Raw genomic sequence first — 17,262 nt, forward strand, 5'->3', positions numbered from 1 at the left:
CACTTTGGGAGGCCGAGACGGGTGGATCACGAGGTCAGGAGATCGAGACCATCCTGGCTAACATGGTGAAACCCCATCTCTACTAAAAAATACAAAAAACTAGCTGGGCGAGGTGGCGGGCGCCTGTAGTCCCAGCTACTCAGGAGGCTGAGGCAGGAGAATGGCGTAAACCCGAGAGGTGGAGCTTGCAGTGAGCTGAGATCCGGCTACTGCACCCCAGCCTGGGCGACAGAGCAAGACTCCGTCTCAAAAAAAAAAAAAAAAAAGAAAAAAAAAGAAAACCTCTTATGGAATTTATTATTAGGTAAAAAACTATTCATACTTTTTACTCAAATTTTCACAGAGACCTTATCAAATTCTGCCTTTTTTTTTTTTTTTTTGAGATGGAGTCTCTGTCGTCCAGGCTGGAGTGCAGTGGCGTGATCTCGGCTCACTGCAACCTCCACCTCCTGGGTTCAGGTAATTCTCCTGCCTCAGCCTCCTGAGTAGTTGGGATTACGGGCACCCACCACCACACCTGGCTAATTTTTTGTGTTTTTAGTAGAGACGAGTTTCAACATGTTGGCCAGGCTGATCTCGAACTCCTGAACTCAAGTGATCCGTCCACCTCAGCCTCCCAAAGTGCTGGGATTACAGGCATGAGCCATCACTCCCGGCTAATCCTGAAAATTTCTTACAGGCACAAGAGTCAGGTGAGAGTGGACACAGAAGAGATGCAGAGATAGTACAGACTTTTGTTTTTTTTTGCGGGGAAGGGTTTTGCGGAAGAATGGCATGATAACCTTCATCTAGCATCCCTTAATGTTACCATCTTATATAACCATGGTATAATTATCAAAATTAAGAAATTAACACTATAGGCTTTATTCCAATTTTTCCACTGATACCTTTTTTATATTCTAGGATCCAACTCAGGAAAATACCACATTGCATTTCATCGTCGTCTCTTTATTCTCCTTGGTTCTGTGAGATGTCTTTCTTGACCTTAACACTTTTTTTCTTTTTTTTAGAGATAAGGTCTCTGTTGCCCAGGCTGGTGTGCAGTGGCACAATCATTGTTCACTTCAGCTTCCCAAGTAGCTGGAACTACAGGTGCACACCACCACACCCAGCTAATTTTTTCTTATTTTTTGTAGAGACGGGGCATATCACTATGTTGCCCTGGCTGGTCTCAAACTACTGGCCTCAAGTGAATCTCTCACCTCGGCCTTCCAAAGCACTGGGATTACAGGTGTGAGCCACTGCACCCCGCCGACACTTTGGAAGGGTACTGTTTCTCCTTTTCTCCAAAATCACCATGACTTATTTTTTCTTAACTTACTCTGTTGGTTAGAAGTAAGTCACCAAGGCTAGCTCACACACTCAGAAGGGGAAGATTAAGTTACACTTCCTGGAGGGAGGTGTATCCAAAGAATTCATAGTCATTTAAAACCATTAGTTCGTTGGTCAAAACCTTTTTTTTTTTTTTGAGACAGTCTCGCTCCAGGCTGAAGTGCGGTGGCATGATCTTGGCACTGCAACCTCTGCCTCCCGGGTTCAAGCGACTCTCCTGCCTTGGCCTCCCTAGTAGCTGAAACTACAGGCACGCGCCACCATGCCCGGCTAATTTTTTGTATTTTTTAGTAGAGACGGTGTTTCACTGTTGGCCAGGATGGTCTTGATCTCCTGACCTGTGATCTGCCTCGGCTTCCCAAAGTGCTGGAATTATAGCAGGCGTGAGCCACTGCACCTGGGCCAAAACCAGTATTTAATAAATATTTTAGAGGTGGTACTTTGAGGCTATGCAGATACCCTGTTTACCCTTTTAAGGTTTCATCAACTAATGTGAGCTTCCATGGGTGGATCTTCCTATAGAAATTATTACTATGGTATGTTAATGGTGATTTTCTATTTCACTCATTCTTTCTACATTTATTAATTAATTCTGTAAGAAAAAACTATTTTTCCCTTATCCAGGATCCATTTAAACATTATTCATTGTATTTGGTTATCAGTGTTTTTTATGTCCTTTTTTTTTTGGTGGGGGGACGGGGAGGGCAGTGTCTTGCTCTGTCACCCTGGCTGGAGTACTGTAGTGCAATCTCAGCTCACTGCAATGTCCACCTCCTGAGTTCAAGTGATTCTTGTGCCTCCCGCTCCCAGGGAGCTGGGATTACAGGCGTGCACCACCATGCCTGGCTAATTTTTGTATTTTTAGTAGAGATGAGGTTTCACCATGTTGGCCAGGCTGGTCTCTAACTCCTGGTCTCAAGTGAACCGCCTATCTCAGCCTCCCAAAGTGCTAGGATTTCAGGCTTGAACCACTGTGCCCAACTTTCTGTTTCTTTTACTTATTTGTATCTTAGAAATGAGGTCTTGCTGTGTTGCTCAGGCTGGATTCAAACTTCTGGGTTCAAGGGATCCACCCACCTCAGCCTCTCAAGTAGCTGGGACTGCGGGCTTGTGCCACCGCTCCCTTTTGTTCAAGAACAGTCATCTGTTGTGTTTGTTTTAGGACAATAATTTTTTGAAGAGACTGAGTTGTCTTATAAAATGTCCCACATCTGGATTTGTGGAATTGTTTTATATGCCCGATATCCTATAAACTTAAATCTAATTTTCAGCGTGGTTAGATTTAGGTTAGACTTTTTTATGTAAATATTTTATAGGTGATACTGTGTAATTCGTATTATATATATGCAGTGTCTCATTGGTTGTTGCCCATCTATAAAATAATTGAAAATTTTATCACTGGGTTATAGTGGTAACAGCCAAAGCTCTCATTTTTGAGGTAAGGTTTTCCCTTTGCAATGAATTAAGTAATCTATGTGATAACTCTGACACCTTGTGACTATTTCCACACCAACCATTCACGTAGTAATTTAAGCATAGATTAAAGATCCTTCCCTGAATCAGTTGTTTCACTAGGGTTTACACATTGTTAATTTAATACTATCTTTCTACATTTATTAACTAGCATTCTTTTGTAGAGGAGAACTTTTCTAAACTAGAGCTATTAGATTACACTATTTAGGAGTTCCTACTTAATAGGATAAATGCTTAATTCTGTCTCTTTTTCAGAATAGAGACTTGGTGCAGTAATAATTCCCAATATTGGTAAATTGCTGTTGGGTAAATGTTGCTGTTACTTTCTCTTTTGAGTACCATTATTTTACCTGATCTTTAAATGTCATTTGTTATTGACTCAGCATTTCTTCCTTTGCCATCTTAACCTTTTCCGAAGGCTTCATGTTAAGTACTCAGTATGTGTTTGTTGAATGGTAGATGGAAAGAAGAAACTGAATCCGCACTTTTTGAGCATGTATGAATATTTATTTTTCTGAGGAGAAAGTCCGTACCTTGTATCAAATTTTCTGAAGGGTACCTGAGAGACAAATGAGAAACTAACGTTTTGGGGAGACTGCATTCTCTGATTCCAGAACTGGTAAACCTCTAACTCTGTAACATGACTAGAGGTAAACTCATCTCAAAATCTCATTTTAAAAACTTATTTATAAACCCTTTATTGGCCGGGCACGGTGGCTCACGCCTGTAATCTCAACACTTTGGGAGGCCGAGGCAGGCGGATCACGAGGTCAGGAGATCAAGACCTTACTGGCTAACATGGTGAAACCCCATCTCTACTAAAAATACAAAAAATTAGCCGGGCATGGTGGCGGGTGCCTATAGTCCCAGCTACTCAGGAGGCTGAGGCAGGAGAATGGTGTGAACCTACAAGGCAGAGCTTGCAGTGAGCTGAGATCGTGCCACCGCACTCCAGCGTGGGTGACAGAGCGAGACTCCATCTCAAAAAAAAAAAAAAAAACCCTTTATTTTATTTTTAGAGATAGAGTCTTGCTCTGTCACCTGGTGCAGTGGCATAATCATAGCTCATTGCAGCCTCTTAACTCCTGGGTTCAAGTGATCTTCCCACCTCAGTGTCTGAAGTAGCTGGGACCATGCCATGGGACATAGTGCCACCATGTCTGGCTAATTTTTTATCGTTATTTTTATTTTTTGTAGAGACGGGGGTGTCACTGTATTGACTGGGCTGATCTTGAACTCCTGGACTAAAGTGATCTTCCCACCTTAGCCTCCAAAAGTGCTGGGATTACAGGTGTGAGCCACTACCCCTAGCCTAAGCCCTTTAAATGAAGATCATCACAGTCTTCGGCCTTGTAATGCACTATTTATATTTTTATTGATTACCAACTCATAATCTGTGATCTTTCTACTCCCTTTCACCCCTCTTCTACTGATCAGTAATGTTAAATGGAAGGTTTCTCATCCCACTGTGAGCATTCAAAACAACTGATAATTTACCTATAACTTTTTAAAAATGTGTTCATTGCATAACCAAAGTCTACCTAAATTGAACAAATAAGGGAAATAATGTTAATTTAAAAATTGGGGGTGCCAGCCTAGCCTGACCAATATGGTGAAACCCCATCTCTACCAAAAATATAAAAAAATTAGCTGGGCGTGGTGGCAGGTGCCTGTAGTCCCAGCTACTTGGGTGGCTGAGGCAGGAGAATCACTTGAACCTGGGAGGCGGAGGTTGCAGTGATCAGAGATCACGCCACTGCCCTCCAGCCTGGGCAACAGAGCGAGACTTTGTTCAAAAAAAAAAAATGGGAGAACGTCAGTGTTCTTAGTAATATTAATACCATAGAAGTAGAAATAATTGCAGTGCTTCTTAGGTTTGATTGTATAAATTTTTTTTCTTTTTTTTTTTTTTGAGACGATATCTCGCTCTGTTGCCCAGGCTGGAGGGCAGTGGCACCATCTTGGCTCACCGCAAGCTCTGCCTCCTGGGTTCATACCACTCTCCTGCCTCAGCCTCCCAAATAGGTGGGACTACAGGCGCCCACCACCACTCCCGGCTAATTTTTTGTATTTTTACAGAGATGGGGTTTCACCGTGTTAGCCAGGATGGTCTCGATCTCCTGACCTCGTGATCTGCCCGCCTCAGCCTCCCACAGTGCTGGGATTACAGGCGTGAGCCACCGTAGCCAGCCTTCTTTTTTCTTTTTTAAGACAGTCTTGCTTCGTTACCCAGGCTGGAGTGCAGTGGCATGATCCAGGCTTGTTGCAACCTCCCCCTCCTGGGTTCCAGCAGTTCTCATGCCTCAGCCACCCCCAAGTAGCTGGGATTACAGGCGGGCACCACCATGCCTAGCTAATTTTTGTGTTTTTAGTAGAGAAGGGGTTTCACCATGTTGGCCAGGCTGGTCTCAAACTCCTGGCCTCAAGTGATCCACCTGTGTCAGCCTCCCAAAGTGCTGGGATTACAGGCGTGAGCCACTGCGCCCAGCCATTATTGTATAAGATATTTTATATAACTAATGATGATTCATTTGAGTGTTTTTAAAGTTTATCTTCCTAAGGTAAGCCTGGAAACTTAGAAACAAGCAATAGGTTTAATTTGCAAAACCATGACTAAAACAGACATGCACATACTAGCTTCCCCTTCACTAGCAAGGTGTAACATATTTCTTTTCTTTTTTTTTTTGAAACATAGTCTCACTCTGTTGCCCAGGCTGGTGTACAGTGGTGCAACCTCCGCTCACCCAGCCTCCGCCTCCTGGGTTCAAGTGATTCTCCTGCCTCAGCTTCCCAAGTAGCTGGGACTACAGGCATCCGCCACCATGCCCGGCTAATTTTTTTTTCGTGTTTTAGTAGAGACGGGGTTTCACCGTGTCAGCCAGGGTGGTCTCGATCTCCTGACCTCGTGATCCGCCCGTCTCGGCCTCCCAAAATGCTGGGATTACAGGCTTGAGCCGCTGCGCCCGGCCTCAAAGAGATTTTTAAGTGTTGGCAAACTTTTAAAAGTCACTCCCAAATATTATAGTATAAGGCAAAGATCTGCCTATTTCTCAAGTTTAATTTTTAATAAACAGCTTTAGAAACTGGTGGAGAATAAGCAAATTTAAAATGGTAAATCGAGGGCTGGGTACAATGCCTTATGCCTGTAATCTTTAAGATTACACTTTGGGAGGCCGAGGCAGGCAGATCACTCGAACCCAGGAGTTTGAGACCAGCTCAGCAACATGGTGAAACCCCTTCTTTACAGAAAATGTAAAAAAATTAGCCAGATATGATGGCACACGCCTGTGGTCCCAGCTACTTGGGTGGCTGAGGTGGGAGAATCCCTTGAGCCCAGGAGGTGGAAGTTGTAGTGAGCTGAGATTGCTCCGCTACACTCCAGTCTGGGCAACCCAGCAAGACCTTGTCTCAAAAAAAAATAGATAAATTGAGGTAAATTGAGCTGGATGTGGTGGTTCCTGTAGTCCATTACTCAGGAGGCCGAGGCAGGAGGTTTGCTTGAGGCCAGGAGTTTGAGAGCAGCCTGAGCAATATAGCCAGACCATTTCTCTTAAAAAAAAAAAAAAAAAAAAAAGCCAAGTGCAGTGGCTCACACCTGTAATCCCAGCACTTTGGGAGGCTGAAGTGGGTGGATCACCTGAGGTCAGGAGTTGGAGACCAGCCTGACCAACATGGAGAAACCCTGTCTCTACTAAAAATATAAAATTAGCTGAGTGTGGTCGCGCATGCCTGTAATCCCAGCTACTCGGGGAGGCTGAGGCAGGAGAATCACTTGAACCCTGGAGGTGGAGGTTGCGGTGAGCCGAGATCGAGATCGCGCCGCTGCACTCTGTCCTGGGCAACAAGAGCGAAACTCCATCTCAAAAAAAAAAAAAGGTCAATTGTTTTTCTTTGTGTTTCAGATACGTCGGTAACCTTTCCAGAGATGTGACAGAAGCTCTAATTCTGCAACTCTTTAGCCAGATTGGACCTTGTAAAAACTGCAAAATGATTATGGATGTAAGGGTATTTTACTTAGTTAACTTTATTCTTTTTTTTTTTATTTTTAAGATGTTACTTAAAGCAATTGCTTGGAAGGAATTCTTAATTTACCATAGTCTAAATATAGTATAAATTCTTAGTTTACTGTAGTCTAAATATAGTCTTAGTTTACTATATTCTAAATTAATAGGGATTTGGATTTTAGTGAATTTGTAATGAACTTGTTTTGACAGCTAAATTTAATTTGTTTTACTAAATAATGGAAGATGAGAATAGAACTAGTTATTTGTAGATCAGATGGGAACTCTAAAAATGTGGGCTCTTTCAGGTGCATTGAGGCATCAGAAATATTTATATGTGGTGTCAATTGGTTGGCAATAAATTCAGCTCTTACAATTAAATTGGGAAACAGGTTTAAAAATAATAGGCATTTGATACAGTGAAAGTATTTTTAACTTTATTTTTAAAGGTCATGATTCAAGTTTTTCTTGTATTTAGGCAATTCTTATTTATGAGACCTTAATGTATTAAAAAAACACACACATTGAACTCATTCATCCAATTGGTGTTAACCCTGATTCATAATATGTATAAAAAGACATTTAGGGAACAGTTACCCTATTTCCCTGGAGTCTTTGTCTCCTGGGGAGGAAAAATACTTTTTTTTTTTTTTTTTTTTTGAGACGGAGTTTTGCTCTTGTTGCCCAGGCTGGAGTGCAATGGCATGATCTTGGCTCACTACAACCTCTACCTCCCAGGTTCAAGCAATTCTTCTGTCTCAGCCTCCCAAGTAGCTCGGATTACAGGCATGTGCCGCCACACCTGGCTAATTTTGTATTTTTAGTAGAGATGGGTTTCTCCATGTTGGTCAGGCTGGTCTCAAACTCCCGACTTCAGGTGATCCACCTGTCTTGGCCTCCCAAAGTGCTGGGATTACAGGCATGAGCCACCGCACCCGGCCTAAATTTTTTAATGGGAAAGGCAATGTTAAAGAGAAATCCTTTTGTCCCATGGTCTCTCCTTTCTGTAAACTTTTGGGTTTTTTGTTCGTTTGTTTGTCTTGAAAGACAGGGTCTTGGTAATAGCCACTGCACCCAGCCTGCTATAAACTTTCAGTTTTCTTTTCTCCAGAAAAGACAATGTATATGTGTATCTGTTACCTTCTTTCCTGTTGTATTCCAGCTAAACTTTTTTTTACTTGGTATTTTTAAAAGTAATTATTTAGCCGGGTACAGTGGCTCACACCTGAGACCACATCTCTAAAAAAAAAAATTAAGTGAAAAGTATTAATTGTACTTGAAATAAAATTGTATATTCCTCTATTTTGGTAGCTTTCTAGTCTTTTGAATTAGTTTTTTATTTTAACAAATCTGTTTAGGAGGTTATGGAAAGAATTTTTAAATGGCCTATAATGTCATTTGGTATTTTGCACTATAGATTTAAAAATTGGAATTTTTTCCTGCTACTTTAATTTATAATTAAACATCCAGGTTCTACTTATCACATAGCCTCACCTACCTGGAACACCAGCAGAAAAGGGAAGATACTTTTTTTCTTTCTTTTTGAGATGAAATCTCGCTGTGTGCCCAGACTGGAATCCAGTGGCACAATCTCAGCTCACTGCAACGTCCACCTCCTGGGTTCAAGTGAATCTCCTGCCTTAGCCTCCTGAGTAGCTGGGATTACAAGTGCACGCCACCACACCCAGCTAATTTTTGTATTTTTAGTAGAGGTGAGGTTTCACCATTTTGGCCAGGCTGGTCTTGAACTCCTGACCTCAGGTGATCCGCCTGCCTCATCCTCCCAAAGTGCTGAGGTTACAGGCATGACCTACTGTGCCTGACAAAGGGAAGTTTTTTTTTTTTTAGACGGAGTTTCACTCTTGTTGCCCAGGCTAGAGTGCAGTGGTGCCATCTTGGCTCACTGCAGCCTCCAACTCCTGGGTTCAAGCGATTCTCCTGCCTCAGCCTCCCGAGTAGCTGGGATTACAGGCATGCACCACCACGCCCGGCTAATTTTGTATTTTTAGTAGAGACAGGGTTTCTCCATGTTGGTCACGCTGGTCTTGAACTCCTGGACCTCAGGTGATCCACCCACCTTGGCCTCCCAAAGTGCTGGGATCACAGGTGTCAGCCATCACGCCTGGCCAGGAAGATAATTTTTTAAAGACTTCTGAACAAGGAAAAAATTGATGTCAGAAAGTTCACGTTCTAAAACCTATTCTAAAATTTTACTTACCAGAGAATCTCTTCAGTTTTCAGAGCCTATTTACCTGTATTTTAAAACAGGTTTAAGAAGGTTGGCTAAGATTTTCTGCTACTCAGCAAGCTAGTAGCAGCAAGGAGCTATGTGCATTTGTAGCAGTAAAAAGTAACATGTAACAGGGAGGCGATAGAAAATCATAAAAAGCCGAAGTGAGACTTCAGAACCTAGGAGTTCAGTCAAACTTCATCTGTGTAGCTTGAACAAATGGTTTTATGATGACAGGGTATTTATAGCTATATATCCAGTTAGGATACCTAGTCATTAATACTAAATTATAGTACTATAGTATAACCTGTTGAAGAAAATAGCTACATATAAAAGCAGTGTGATTTTAAGTGTTTGCTTTTTTTTTTTTTTACTTTTTGATTCTTTTAGAGACAGGATCTTGCTGTGTTGCCCAGGCTGGATTCAAACTCCTGGGCTCAAGCATTCCTCCCACCTCAGCCTCCTAAAGTAGCTGTGACTACAGGAGCTCTCCACCAGGCCTAGCTGTTTACTGTTTGTTTTGTTTTGTTTTGTTTTGTTTTGTTTTGTTTTGTTTTGTTTTGTTTTTTTGAGATGGAGTCTTGCTCTGTTGCCCAGGCTGGAGTGCAATGGCGTGGTCTCCGCTCACTGCAACCTCCACCTCCTGGGTTCAAGCAATTCTCCTGCCTCAGCCTCCCAAGTAGGTAGGATTACAGAAGCCTGCCACCACGCCTGGCTAATTTTTGTATTTTTTTTTGATAGAGATGGGGTTTCACCATGTTGGCCAGCGTGGTCTCAAACTGCTGACCTCATGATCTGCCTGCCTTGGCCTCCCAAACTGCTAGGATTATAGGCGTGAGCCACCTCACCTGGCCTACTTTTTTAAATCTAAAATGTACTTGCGGAATGGACCATTCATTCTCCATGGCCTGATAACTTAGATGTATAAAACTTGGTTTAAGATTTTTTTTTTTTTTTTTTTACATAATTTTAAGGTAATGGGTGAATAAAGCTTAAAATTGGCTTTTGTGTTTCTTCTCCCACAGACAGCTGGAAATGATCCCTATTGTTTTGTGGAGTTTCATGAGCATCGTCATGCAGCCGCAGCATTAGCTGCTATGAATGGACGGAAGATAATGGGTAAGGTAAGCTGTCGTAATTAAAGAAGGTGACTTGCACTGACAGAATTTAAGTTACATATGATTTTGTTTACTTTTTGGAAACATTAAACACCTTTTTTTTTTTTTTTTTTTGAAACAGAAGTTTGCCCTTGTTGCCCAATCTGGAGTGCAGTGGCACAATCTCAGCTCACTGCAACCTCTGCCTCCCAGGTTCAAGTGATTCTCCTGCCTCAGCCTCCCTAGTAGTTGAGATTACAGGCGCGCACCAACACACCTGGCTAATTTTTTGTATTTTTAGTAGAAGCGGGGTTTCACCTTGTTAGCCAGACTGGTCTCAAACTGCTCACCTCAGGTGATCTGCCTGCTTTGGCCTCCCAAAGTATTGGGATTACAGGTGTGAGCCACCGCGCCTGGCTGAAACATTAAACACTTTATAGCAAAAGGTCAGTTATTCACATATAATATTAAAAAGGTGAGATAAAGCTTTTAGAGGCCAGAGGCCTGTGTTTATGTTAGTATTTTCTTTTTTTTCTTTTTTTTTTTTTTTTTGAGGCAGAGTCTCACTCTGTTGCCCAGGCTGGAGTGCAGTGGCACCATTTCGGCTCACTGCAAGCTCTGCCTCCTGGGTTCACGCCATTCTGCTTTGGCCTCCCGAATAGCTGGGACTACAGGCACCTGCCACCACGCCCAGCTAATTTTTTGTATTTTTAGTAGAGACGGGGTTTCATCTTGTTGGCCAAGATGGTCTTAATCGCCTGACCGCATGATCTGCCTGTCTCGGCCTCACGGTGGCGTAAGCTACTGTGCCTGGCTTTTTTTTGAGATAGAATCTGGCTCTGTCACCCAGGCTGGAGTGCAGTGGCACAATCTTGGCTCACTGCAACCTCCGCCTCCTGGGTTCAAGCAGTTCTTCTGCTTTAGCCTCCTCCTGGATAGCTGGGATTACAGGCACCCACCATCATGCCCAGCTAATTTTTGTATTTTTGTAGAGATAGGGTTTCACTATGATGACCAGGTTGGTCTTGAACTCCTTACCTCAGGTGATCCACCTGTCTTGGCCTCCCGAAGTGCTGAGATTACGGGCATGAGCCAGCAGCCTATATTAGTATTTTCCATGGTGGCTTGTACATGGTAAATATCAAAATATTTGCTGAATAACTCAAGCTTGGATGCTAATGGAAAAGAATGAAAGGGAAAAAAATGTGTGTACTTTAGGTAAGAAAGGTTAATTGAATGTTAACAGACATACAAAGATTAGGATTTGTCAACATTATTTCCCTAAATATAGGTCAGAAGATTAAGTATTGAAACTTGACCAGAGCTGGTATCTCCTTCAGTGTTTCATCTTAAACAGATATCTTCCTATCTTTTTATAGATGTAAATGTGATTTTGGGTTTTATTTTTGTGAAGTATAAATGTAGAAATTTTTTTTTAGGAAGTCAAAGTGAATTGGGCAACAACCCCCAGCAGTCAAAAGAAAGATACAAGCAGTAAGTATATTTTATGCTCTTTGAGCATTTGTTTTTATTATACCCAGTAGTTTTATTGTAAAGCCTATAAACATCATACATGTTTGCAGTAATGTTTTGATCGTTATCCTAAGATATGATTGAATGTGTTTGTGTTAATAAATTTAAGAACAAATCTAATCTTTGTCATCAGGTAGTACCGTTGTCAGCACACAGCGTTCACAAGGTAATTGTATCTTCTTAAACATAAAATGAAATCTCTTGAAAGGGTATTCACTAACCACCTGAGGTTTTTTTGTTTGATATTTGGGGGAGGGGGGGTGGGAGGAGATATTATTTCTATTTGTCTCTTTAGCAATATTTTTCTCCTTTCTCGGTGTTGACCAAGTATAGCTTGTCTGCTACTTTGGTGCTAGTTCAAGCTTTCTGATCCCTTTGGTGGCAGCTGATGCCTTAGAACTACTTTCACCAACTAAGGGGCAAAATATACCCTCCTTTCTTGAGGTCGCCATCTGGGCTTCATACCCAGATCTTCCAAATGCTTGAGTTGCTCCTCAAATTTTGTTTCCCAAAGAGTATTCCAAAATGTTGTTTAAGGCCTGTCAAATATGGGTAATTTTTCTTTCCAAATATGCTTTGTCAAATTGATGTATGTGTCCATTTTAAAGTGTTGGTCCAACAATTTTGCATTTTTAAAGTGTTTCTTTTTTTGATAATTGTCTTTTTTAAAAACTTCAGATATGGGATGGTTATTTCTCTCCAATGCTTTTTTAATGGTTCTGATATAAAGTGAAGGGATTACTGTTTTCATTCTGTTGCCTTCAGTCTTAGTTCACTTGCACATGGATTCACATAAACTGAATGGTGTAATGTCTGGGCAACCAAAACTGTTGGCTTTTGAGAAAACTGTCAAATACTTTAACATCAAACTGTTGCAATGCAAGGTATTTCTTTGATTGTTCTTCACAAAATATGGTTAAACCAAGTATATATCATGTAGCTAGCTTCAGTAAATTGTGTTAACTGAGGCAAATCTAGTCTACATAATTCACAGTACCACTATTTTGTTTTAATTTGTAAAGCCTTAATATAGTGGTAAACTGAATAAAAGTAAATAATTATTATTAGAATGGTAACTAAGTCATTAAATTTTTTTGCAGAACTGAAACTTGTATATTATTAGTTTATTTTCTTAGACCAGTATAATTGACTGTAAATAGAAATATAAATATCACTTTACAGTTAGATGTATCACAGTCGTTTCAGAATTTTTCCTATATTGTTACCTTGATTCATTGTTTAAAATTGATAGGATTTGTATAGATATAGGATAGTGTTTTATTTATACTTTATCATAAGTCATAATCATTTTAAGAATACTTTATTGGATAGATTTTAGTACTTTTTAAATTCTAAAGTTCTATTTTTCTTTTCACTTCCCCTTCCTTCCCCTTATAAGATCATTTCCATGTCTTTGTTGGTGATCTCAGTCCAGAAATTACAACTGAAGATATAAAAGCTGCTTTTGCACCATTTGGAAGAATATCGTAAGTAACAGAAGATAAATAAAATCCTTTTAATTAGAAACAATTATATGTAGACATAACTTGAAAATAATTGTGAATTTTGATAAAAGTGATAAAACATTAATTTTATCACTTGAATATAATGTATTACATTGTTTAGAGATCATTCAAGAAGTTAACAGCCAAAGATTGTTTTCCCATTGATGAATAAACCTTTGGTTTTCAATTATCTTAAAATCCTTTTTCAATTAGCATAGCTCTTAAGAGACAAATATGCCATTGTACATTTTATAGTTTATTATATAGGTATCAAGCTAGCTTCGTGACAGTCTTTAATAAAATTGTGCTGTAACTAGGAATTTAGATGTGTTGGGCACTTCTATGATACCATGCATTTTGTGTTAATATATTTTAACAAAAAGAAGCCTTAACAATTCAACTTAAAAAGCAGTTGTTGAATATTATTTCCTAGATATTTATACCCTTTTAAAAAAACTGCTAACAATAATAGTGCCTTAATAATATTTTATGAAGCACTGCCTTGCCTGCACTTGTTATTAATCACACATTTTAGGCCCTTATGAATAAATACCTTACTTAAGATAGCATTCATCATAGAAGAACTTTAAAATTTTGAAAAGCATGCCATATTAGAGTAAGAATAACAAGTTGTTTATAGTACTTTAGAGTAAATAGTTTAGAAAACTTCTTCAGGATTTCTGGTTGCTTTATTATTTTCCACCTAGAAGAATAGTAAAAAGGCAATGCTAGCTGTGGTTTGGTTTGAATAGACCAACAGCAGAGATGAGATGAGGAGACTGGAAAGTAAATGCCAGTAGTATTGGTGATTAATTTTGGGAGCTTTCATTTCAAGTGTTACACTTCGTTGATTAGGGGATGACAGTGCATGTGACCAAGGGATTACCAACTTTAAAGGTGGTCACAGAATTAGGGCTTGTAAATGGACTTCTTTCAGATGAAATTTTTCTTTGTGAGACCTGATGAGGAAAATAAGTACAGCTTTCATTTCTTGATTGTCCCTCCTAATAATATCTTAGAGTTTCAATAATAATTAGCTTGCTTTTGAATATCTGGACTTAGACAGCCTTAGCCTTTGGCCTCTCAAGAGCTCTAAATCTCTATGCAAAATTTGGTGTTTTCATTTTGGTGTGGAAAATCTTTGTAAATTTTATCCTATTGTCAGAGTAGTCACAGGACCATAAAAGGATAAAGAAGCCTGATCTAGATCTTTGTTGCTGCTTCTCTAGAGAATCTTTTCAGAGAGAAATAAATATGAGTTGAATATTTTTCAAGGTTAACATTTTCTGAAACTTTAACAAGAAAAAATTTTCTGACATTGTGAACAGATTAAGTAGCTATTTTATTAAATGCTTTGATTTTGATTGAGGTAGTTTTTTTTAAAACATGGGAATTTTAGTTTGGAATTAGGCAAAGCTTGTTTAACAGTTGGTGAGTTTAAGTGACCTTCAAATTTTAGCAATTTCATGATTTACAAATCATGGGTTATAATTTTTTCTCTTAAATATATTTCTGTATCATATATTTAGTTTGTAGATTTTCTTATGGTCCCATGATTATTGGTGTATGCTTTTTTTTTTTCTTGGTAAGACCTTTAAGTTTCATGATTTTCAATTGAGATAATGTATAATGTTTGAGTTTTAGGCTATATAAGGAGTTAGCTTTCCTACATTTAAAGGAATCATTTGGCAGTCAGTAGCATATTTTCCTGATTTTTTGTTTTTAAAGGAGATAAGTTGATAACTATATATTGAAGGGTTCTCATGATATTCTCTAAAAAGTGCAAGTATCAGTGCTTGATTTATAGATGTGTAATAAACAGTGGTCTGTAAAAGCATTTAGTATAAAAAATATGGTGCTTTCCCTTATATACAGCCTATAAACTCTTCCTGTTCCTTGAGTTTAAGGGTAGACTAACAAATTACAGTGTAGAAGAGAGTCAGCTACCAAATTAAATGCATGCGTACCATACAGATAATTTATTAAGTATTTTTACTTATTGAGCATTGACTTACATTAGTTTTCCCTTTTCACCACCACGTCTTTGTCATTTTGACCCTGAACACTTAATAAATCACTCAGATTGATCTAAAATATGCTTATGTATACTTTAATAGAAAATTACATTGCATGGCTTTCTGACTTGGGTTTTTGTTATAAAAGTGCCTGTTTTGTTCATGTGTCCTGAGAGAGCAAGCATTGTGACATACCTGACTAACTTAAAAGCAGATTGCCTGTGAAGCACAATTTGAGTCCAATTTTTTGAGGTATGGAGTTTTAGCTATCATGGCTGGGTTTTTACTCAATCTCAAATAATAGGGCTCTGGTTATTTTGCAGAGTGTCTCTGAAGAATGGACAGAATTGCCCTGGCTAACTACAAGCTACGGTTCACAGTGGATAAATGTTGGCGTGCTTTTTTACTTTCTGACTTTTTAAAATTTTGCTTTTATATCTTGTAGTTCCAATCAATTTTATATGAATGCTATTTTAAAATTCAGTGTAAAATCTTTTCTTGTGTAGCTTAAAACGTGTGTGTGTCTAGTATTTTTCTTCAATGATTTAACATTTCTGAAAATGTCAAGTTCTCAAAATTTAGACAAAAAGGGGGGTATAAATTTATCTGAAAAAATGAAATAGTTTAATTAGTTTAGGGAATATACAACTTTTTCATTCTTTTGGTTTCCAGTTTTCTTTTTTTTTTTTTAATGATTAGGTAGAATATAGTGTCAAATAAGTTATAAATTGCATGGTTAAAGAAAGCCATTCATCTAATGTCCTGTGAACTTTATAAGTGGTTAAGTAGTTCATGTGAGTAGCTGCTTTCACCATGCTTAATATTTAAAAGTTTAAAAAGTGTTTTGAAGAGAGAGGCAATTTCTGTACAATATAAATAAACATATATACTTAAGTTATTGATTTGCATGTCTATAAAATTAAGCCTCATTTCCTAATACATGATAAATTTTGTAGAATAAAAGGTGAATTTGCATTAAAGGTTCACTTTAATGAAGGCGAAACATGAGAATGAGATGTGTGTGAAATTCTCATTTGATATCCAGAGGACAGTTTGCAAACCTAAACTTCTGATTGTTTCTGATTTCAGAGATGCCCGAGTGGTAAAAGACATGGCAACAGGAAAGTCTAAGGGATATGGCTTTGTCTCCTTTTTCAACAAATGGGTGAGCTCAATCAGAAGTGCATGGACAATGCTTAAAGAGTAAAGAATGGAAGCGCTCAGTTTTAATTATTAATCTTTTTAATCTGTTGTTTATTTACCCTCACTAGAAGATATCTTCTTCTGTTTTGTCTATTTAACATTTATTGGCACCTGAGTACTGGCATGCAGAGTACTGATGTTTTCAGAATGTAGACAGTAAAGTTGTTTAAATTATCAGCCAAAGGTAGATGTTGAAAATCTCATTTATGGATTTAATTCATTATCTCCCTAGTTTATATTCCCATGGTAGCTTAGAAGTAGCTAATAAAATACTGTGAGGAGGCCAGGCGCAGTGGCTCACACCTGTAATCCCAGCACTTTGGGAGACAGAGGTGGGTGGATCACCTGAGGTCAGGACTTTGAGACCAGCCTGGTCAATATGGTAAAACTCTGCCTCTACTAAAAATACAAAAATTATCCGGGTGTGGTAGCAGGCGCCTGTAGTCCCAGCTACTCAGGAAGCTGAGGCTGGAGGATCACTTGAACCCAGGAGGCAGAGGTTGCAGTGAGCTGAGATCATGCCACAGCACAGCCTGGGTGACAGAGTGAGACCCTGTCTCAAAAAATAAGTAAATAAAATAAAATACTGTGATGGGTAGGAACTTTTTAAAAAATTATATATTACCCAGGTACAGTGGTTTATGCCTATAACCTCAGCACTTTGGGAGGCTGAGGAGTTTGAGATAGACCCTGGCAATATAGTGAGACCCTATCTCTACAAAATATATATATATTTTTATTTTACTTTATTTAATTTATTTATTATTATTATTTTTTTTTTTTTCGGAAATTCCGAAAATTCAGCCGAGCCCAGTGGCTCACGCCTATAATCCCAGCACTTTGGGAGGCCAAGGTGGGTGGATCATTTGAGGT

The 17,262-nt window shown here is 39.1% G+C and overlaps 1 protein-coding gene across 47 annotated transcripts in view; it reads left to right on the plus strand.

Moving 5' to 3' along the window:
- Positions 1–17,262, plus strand: part of TIA1 (TIA1 cytotoxic granule associated RNA binding protein) — a 37,365-nt gene that overhangs the window by 6,409 nt on the left and 13,694 nt on the right. For 5 of the 47 annotated variants that reach the window (XR_012422225.1, XR_012422226.1, XR_006691631.2 and 2 more), the window contains exons 2-7: positions 6,708–6,810; positions 10,062–10,160; positions 11,573–11,627; positions 11,800–11,832; positions 13,066–13,153; positions 16,276–16,351. Coding sequence is in view for 30 of the 47 variants with exons in the window: in XM_045369135.3 (XP_045225070.1) it covers positions 6,708–6,810; positions 10,062–10,160; positions 11,573–11,627; positions 11,800–11,832; positions 13,066–13,153; positions 16,276–16,351 (454 nt within the window). In the remaining 17 variants the exon portion in view is untranslated. Of the gene's footprint in view, positions 1–1,136; positions 1,268–4,002; positions 4,097–6,707; positions 6,811–10,061; positions 10,161–11,572; positions 11,628–11,799; positions 11,833–12,353; positions 12,551–13,065; positions 13,154–15,334; positions 15,439–15,509; positions 15,576–16,275; positions 16,352–17,262 lie in introns of those variants that run through there. The other 42 variants (XR_012422231.1, XR_012422235.1, XR_012422233.1 and 39 more) reach the window with 23 other exon arrangements.

This window comes from Macaca fascicularis, chromosome 13 (genome assembly GCF_037993035.2).
Source record: "Macaca fascicularis isolate 582-1 chromosome 13, T2T-MFA8v1.1".
In the NCBI taxonomy this organism is placed as follows: domain Eukaryota; kingdom Metazoa; phylum Chordata; class Mammalia; order Primates; family Cercopithecidae; genus Macaca; species Macaca fascicularis.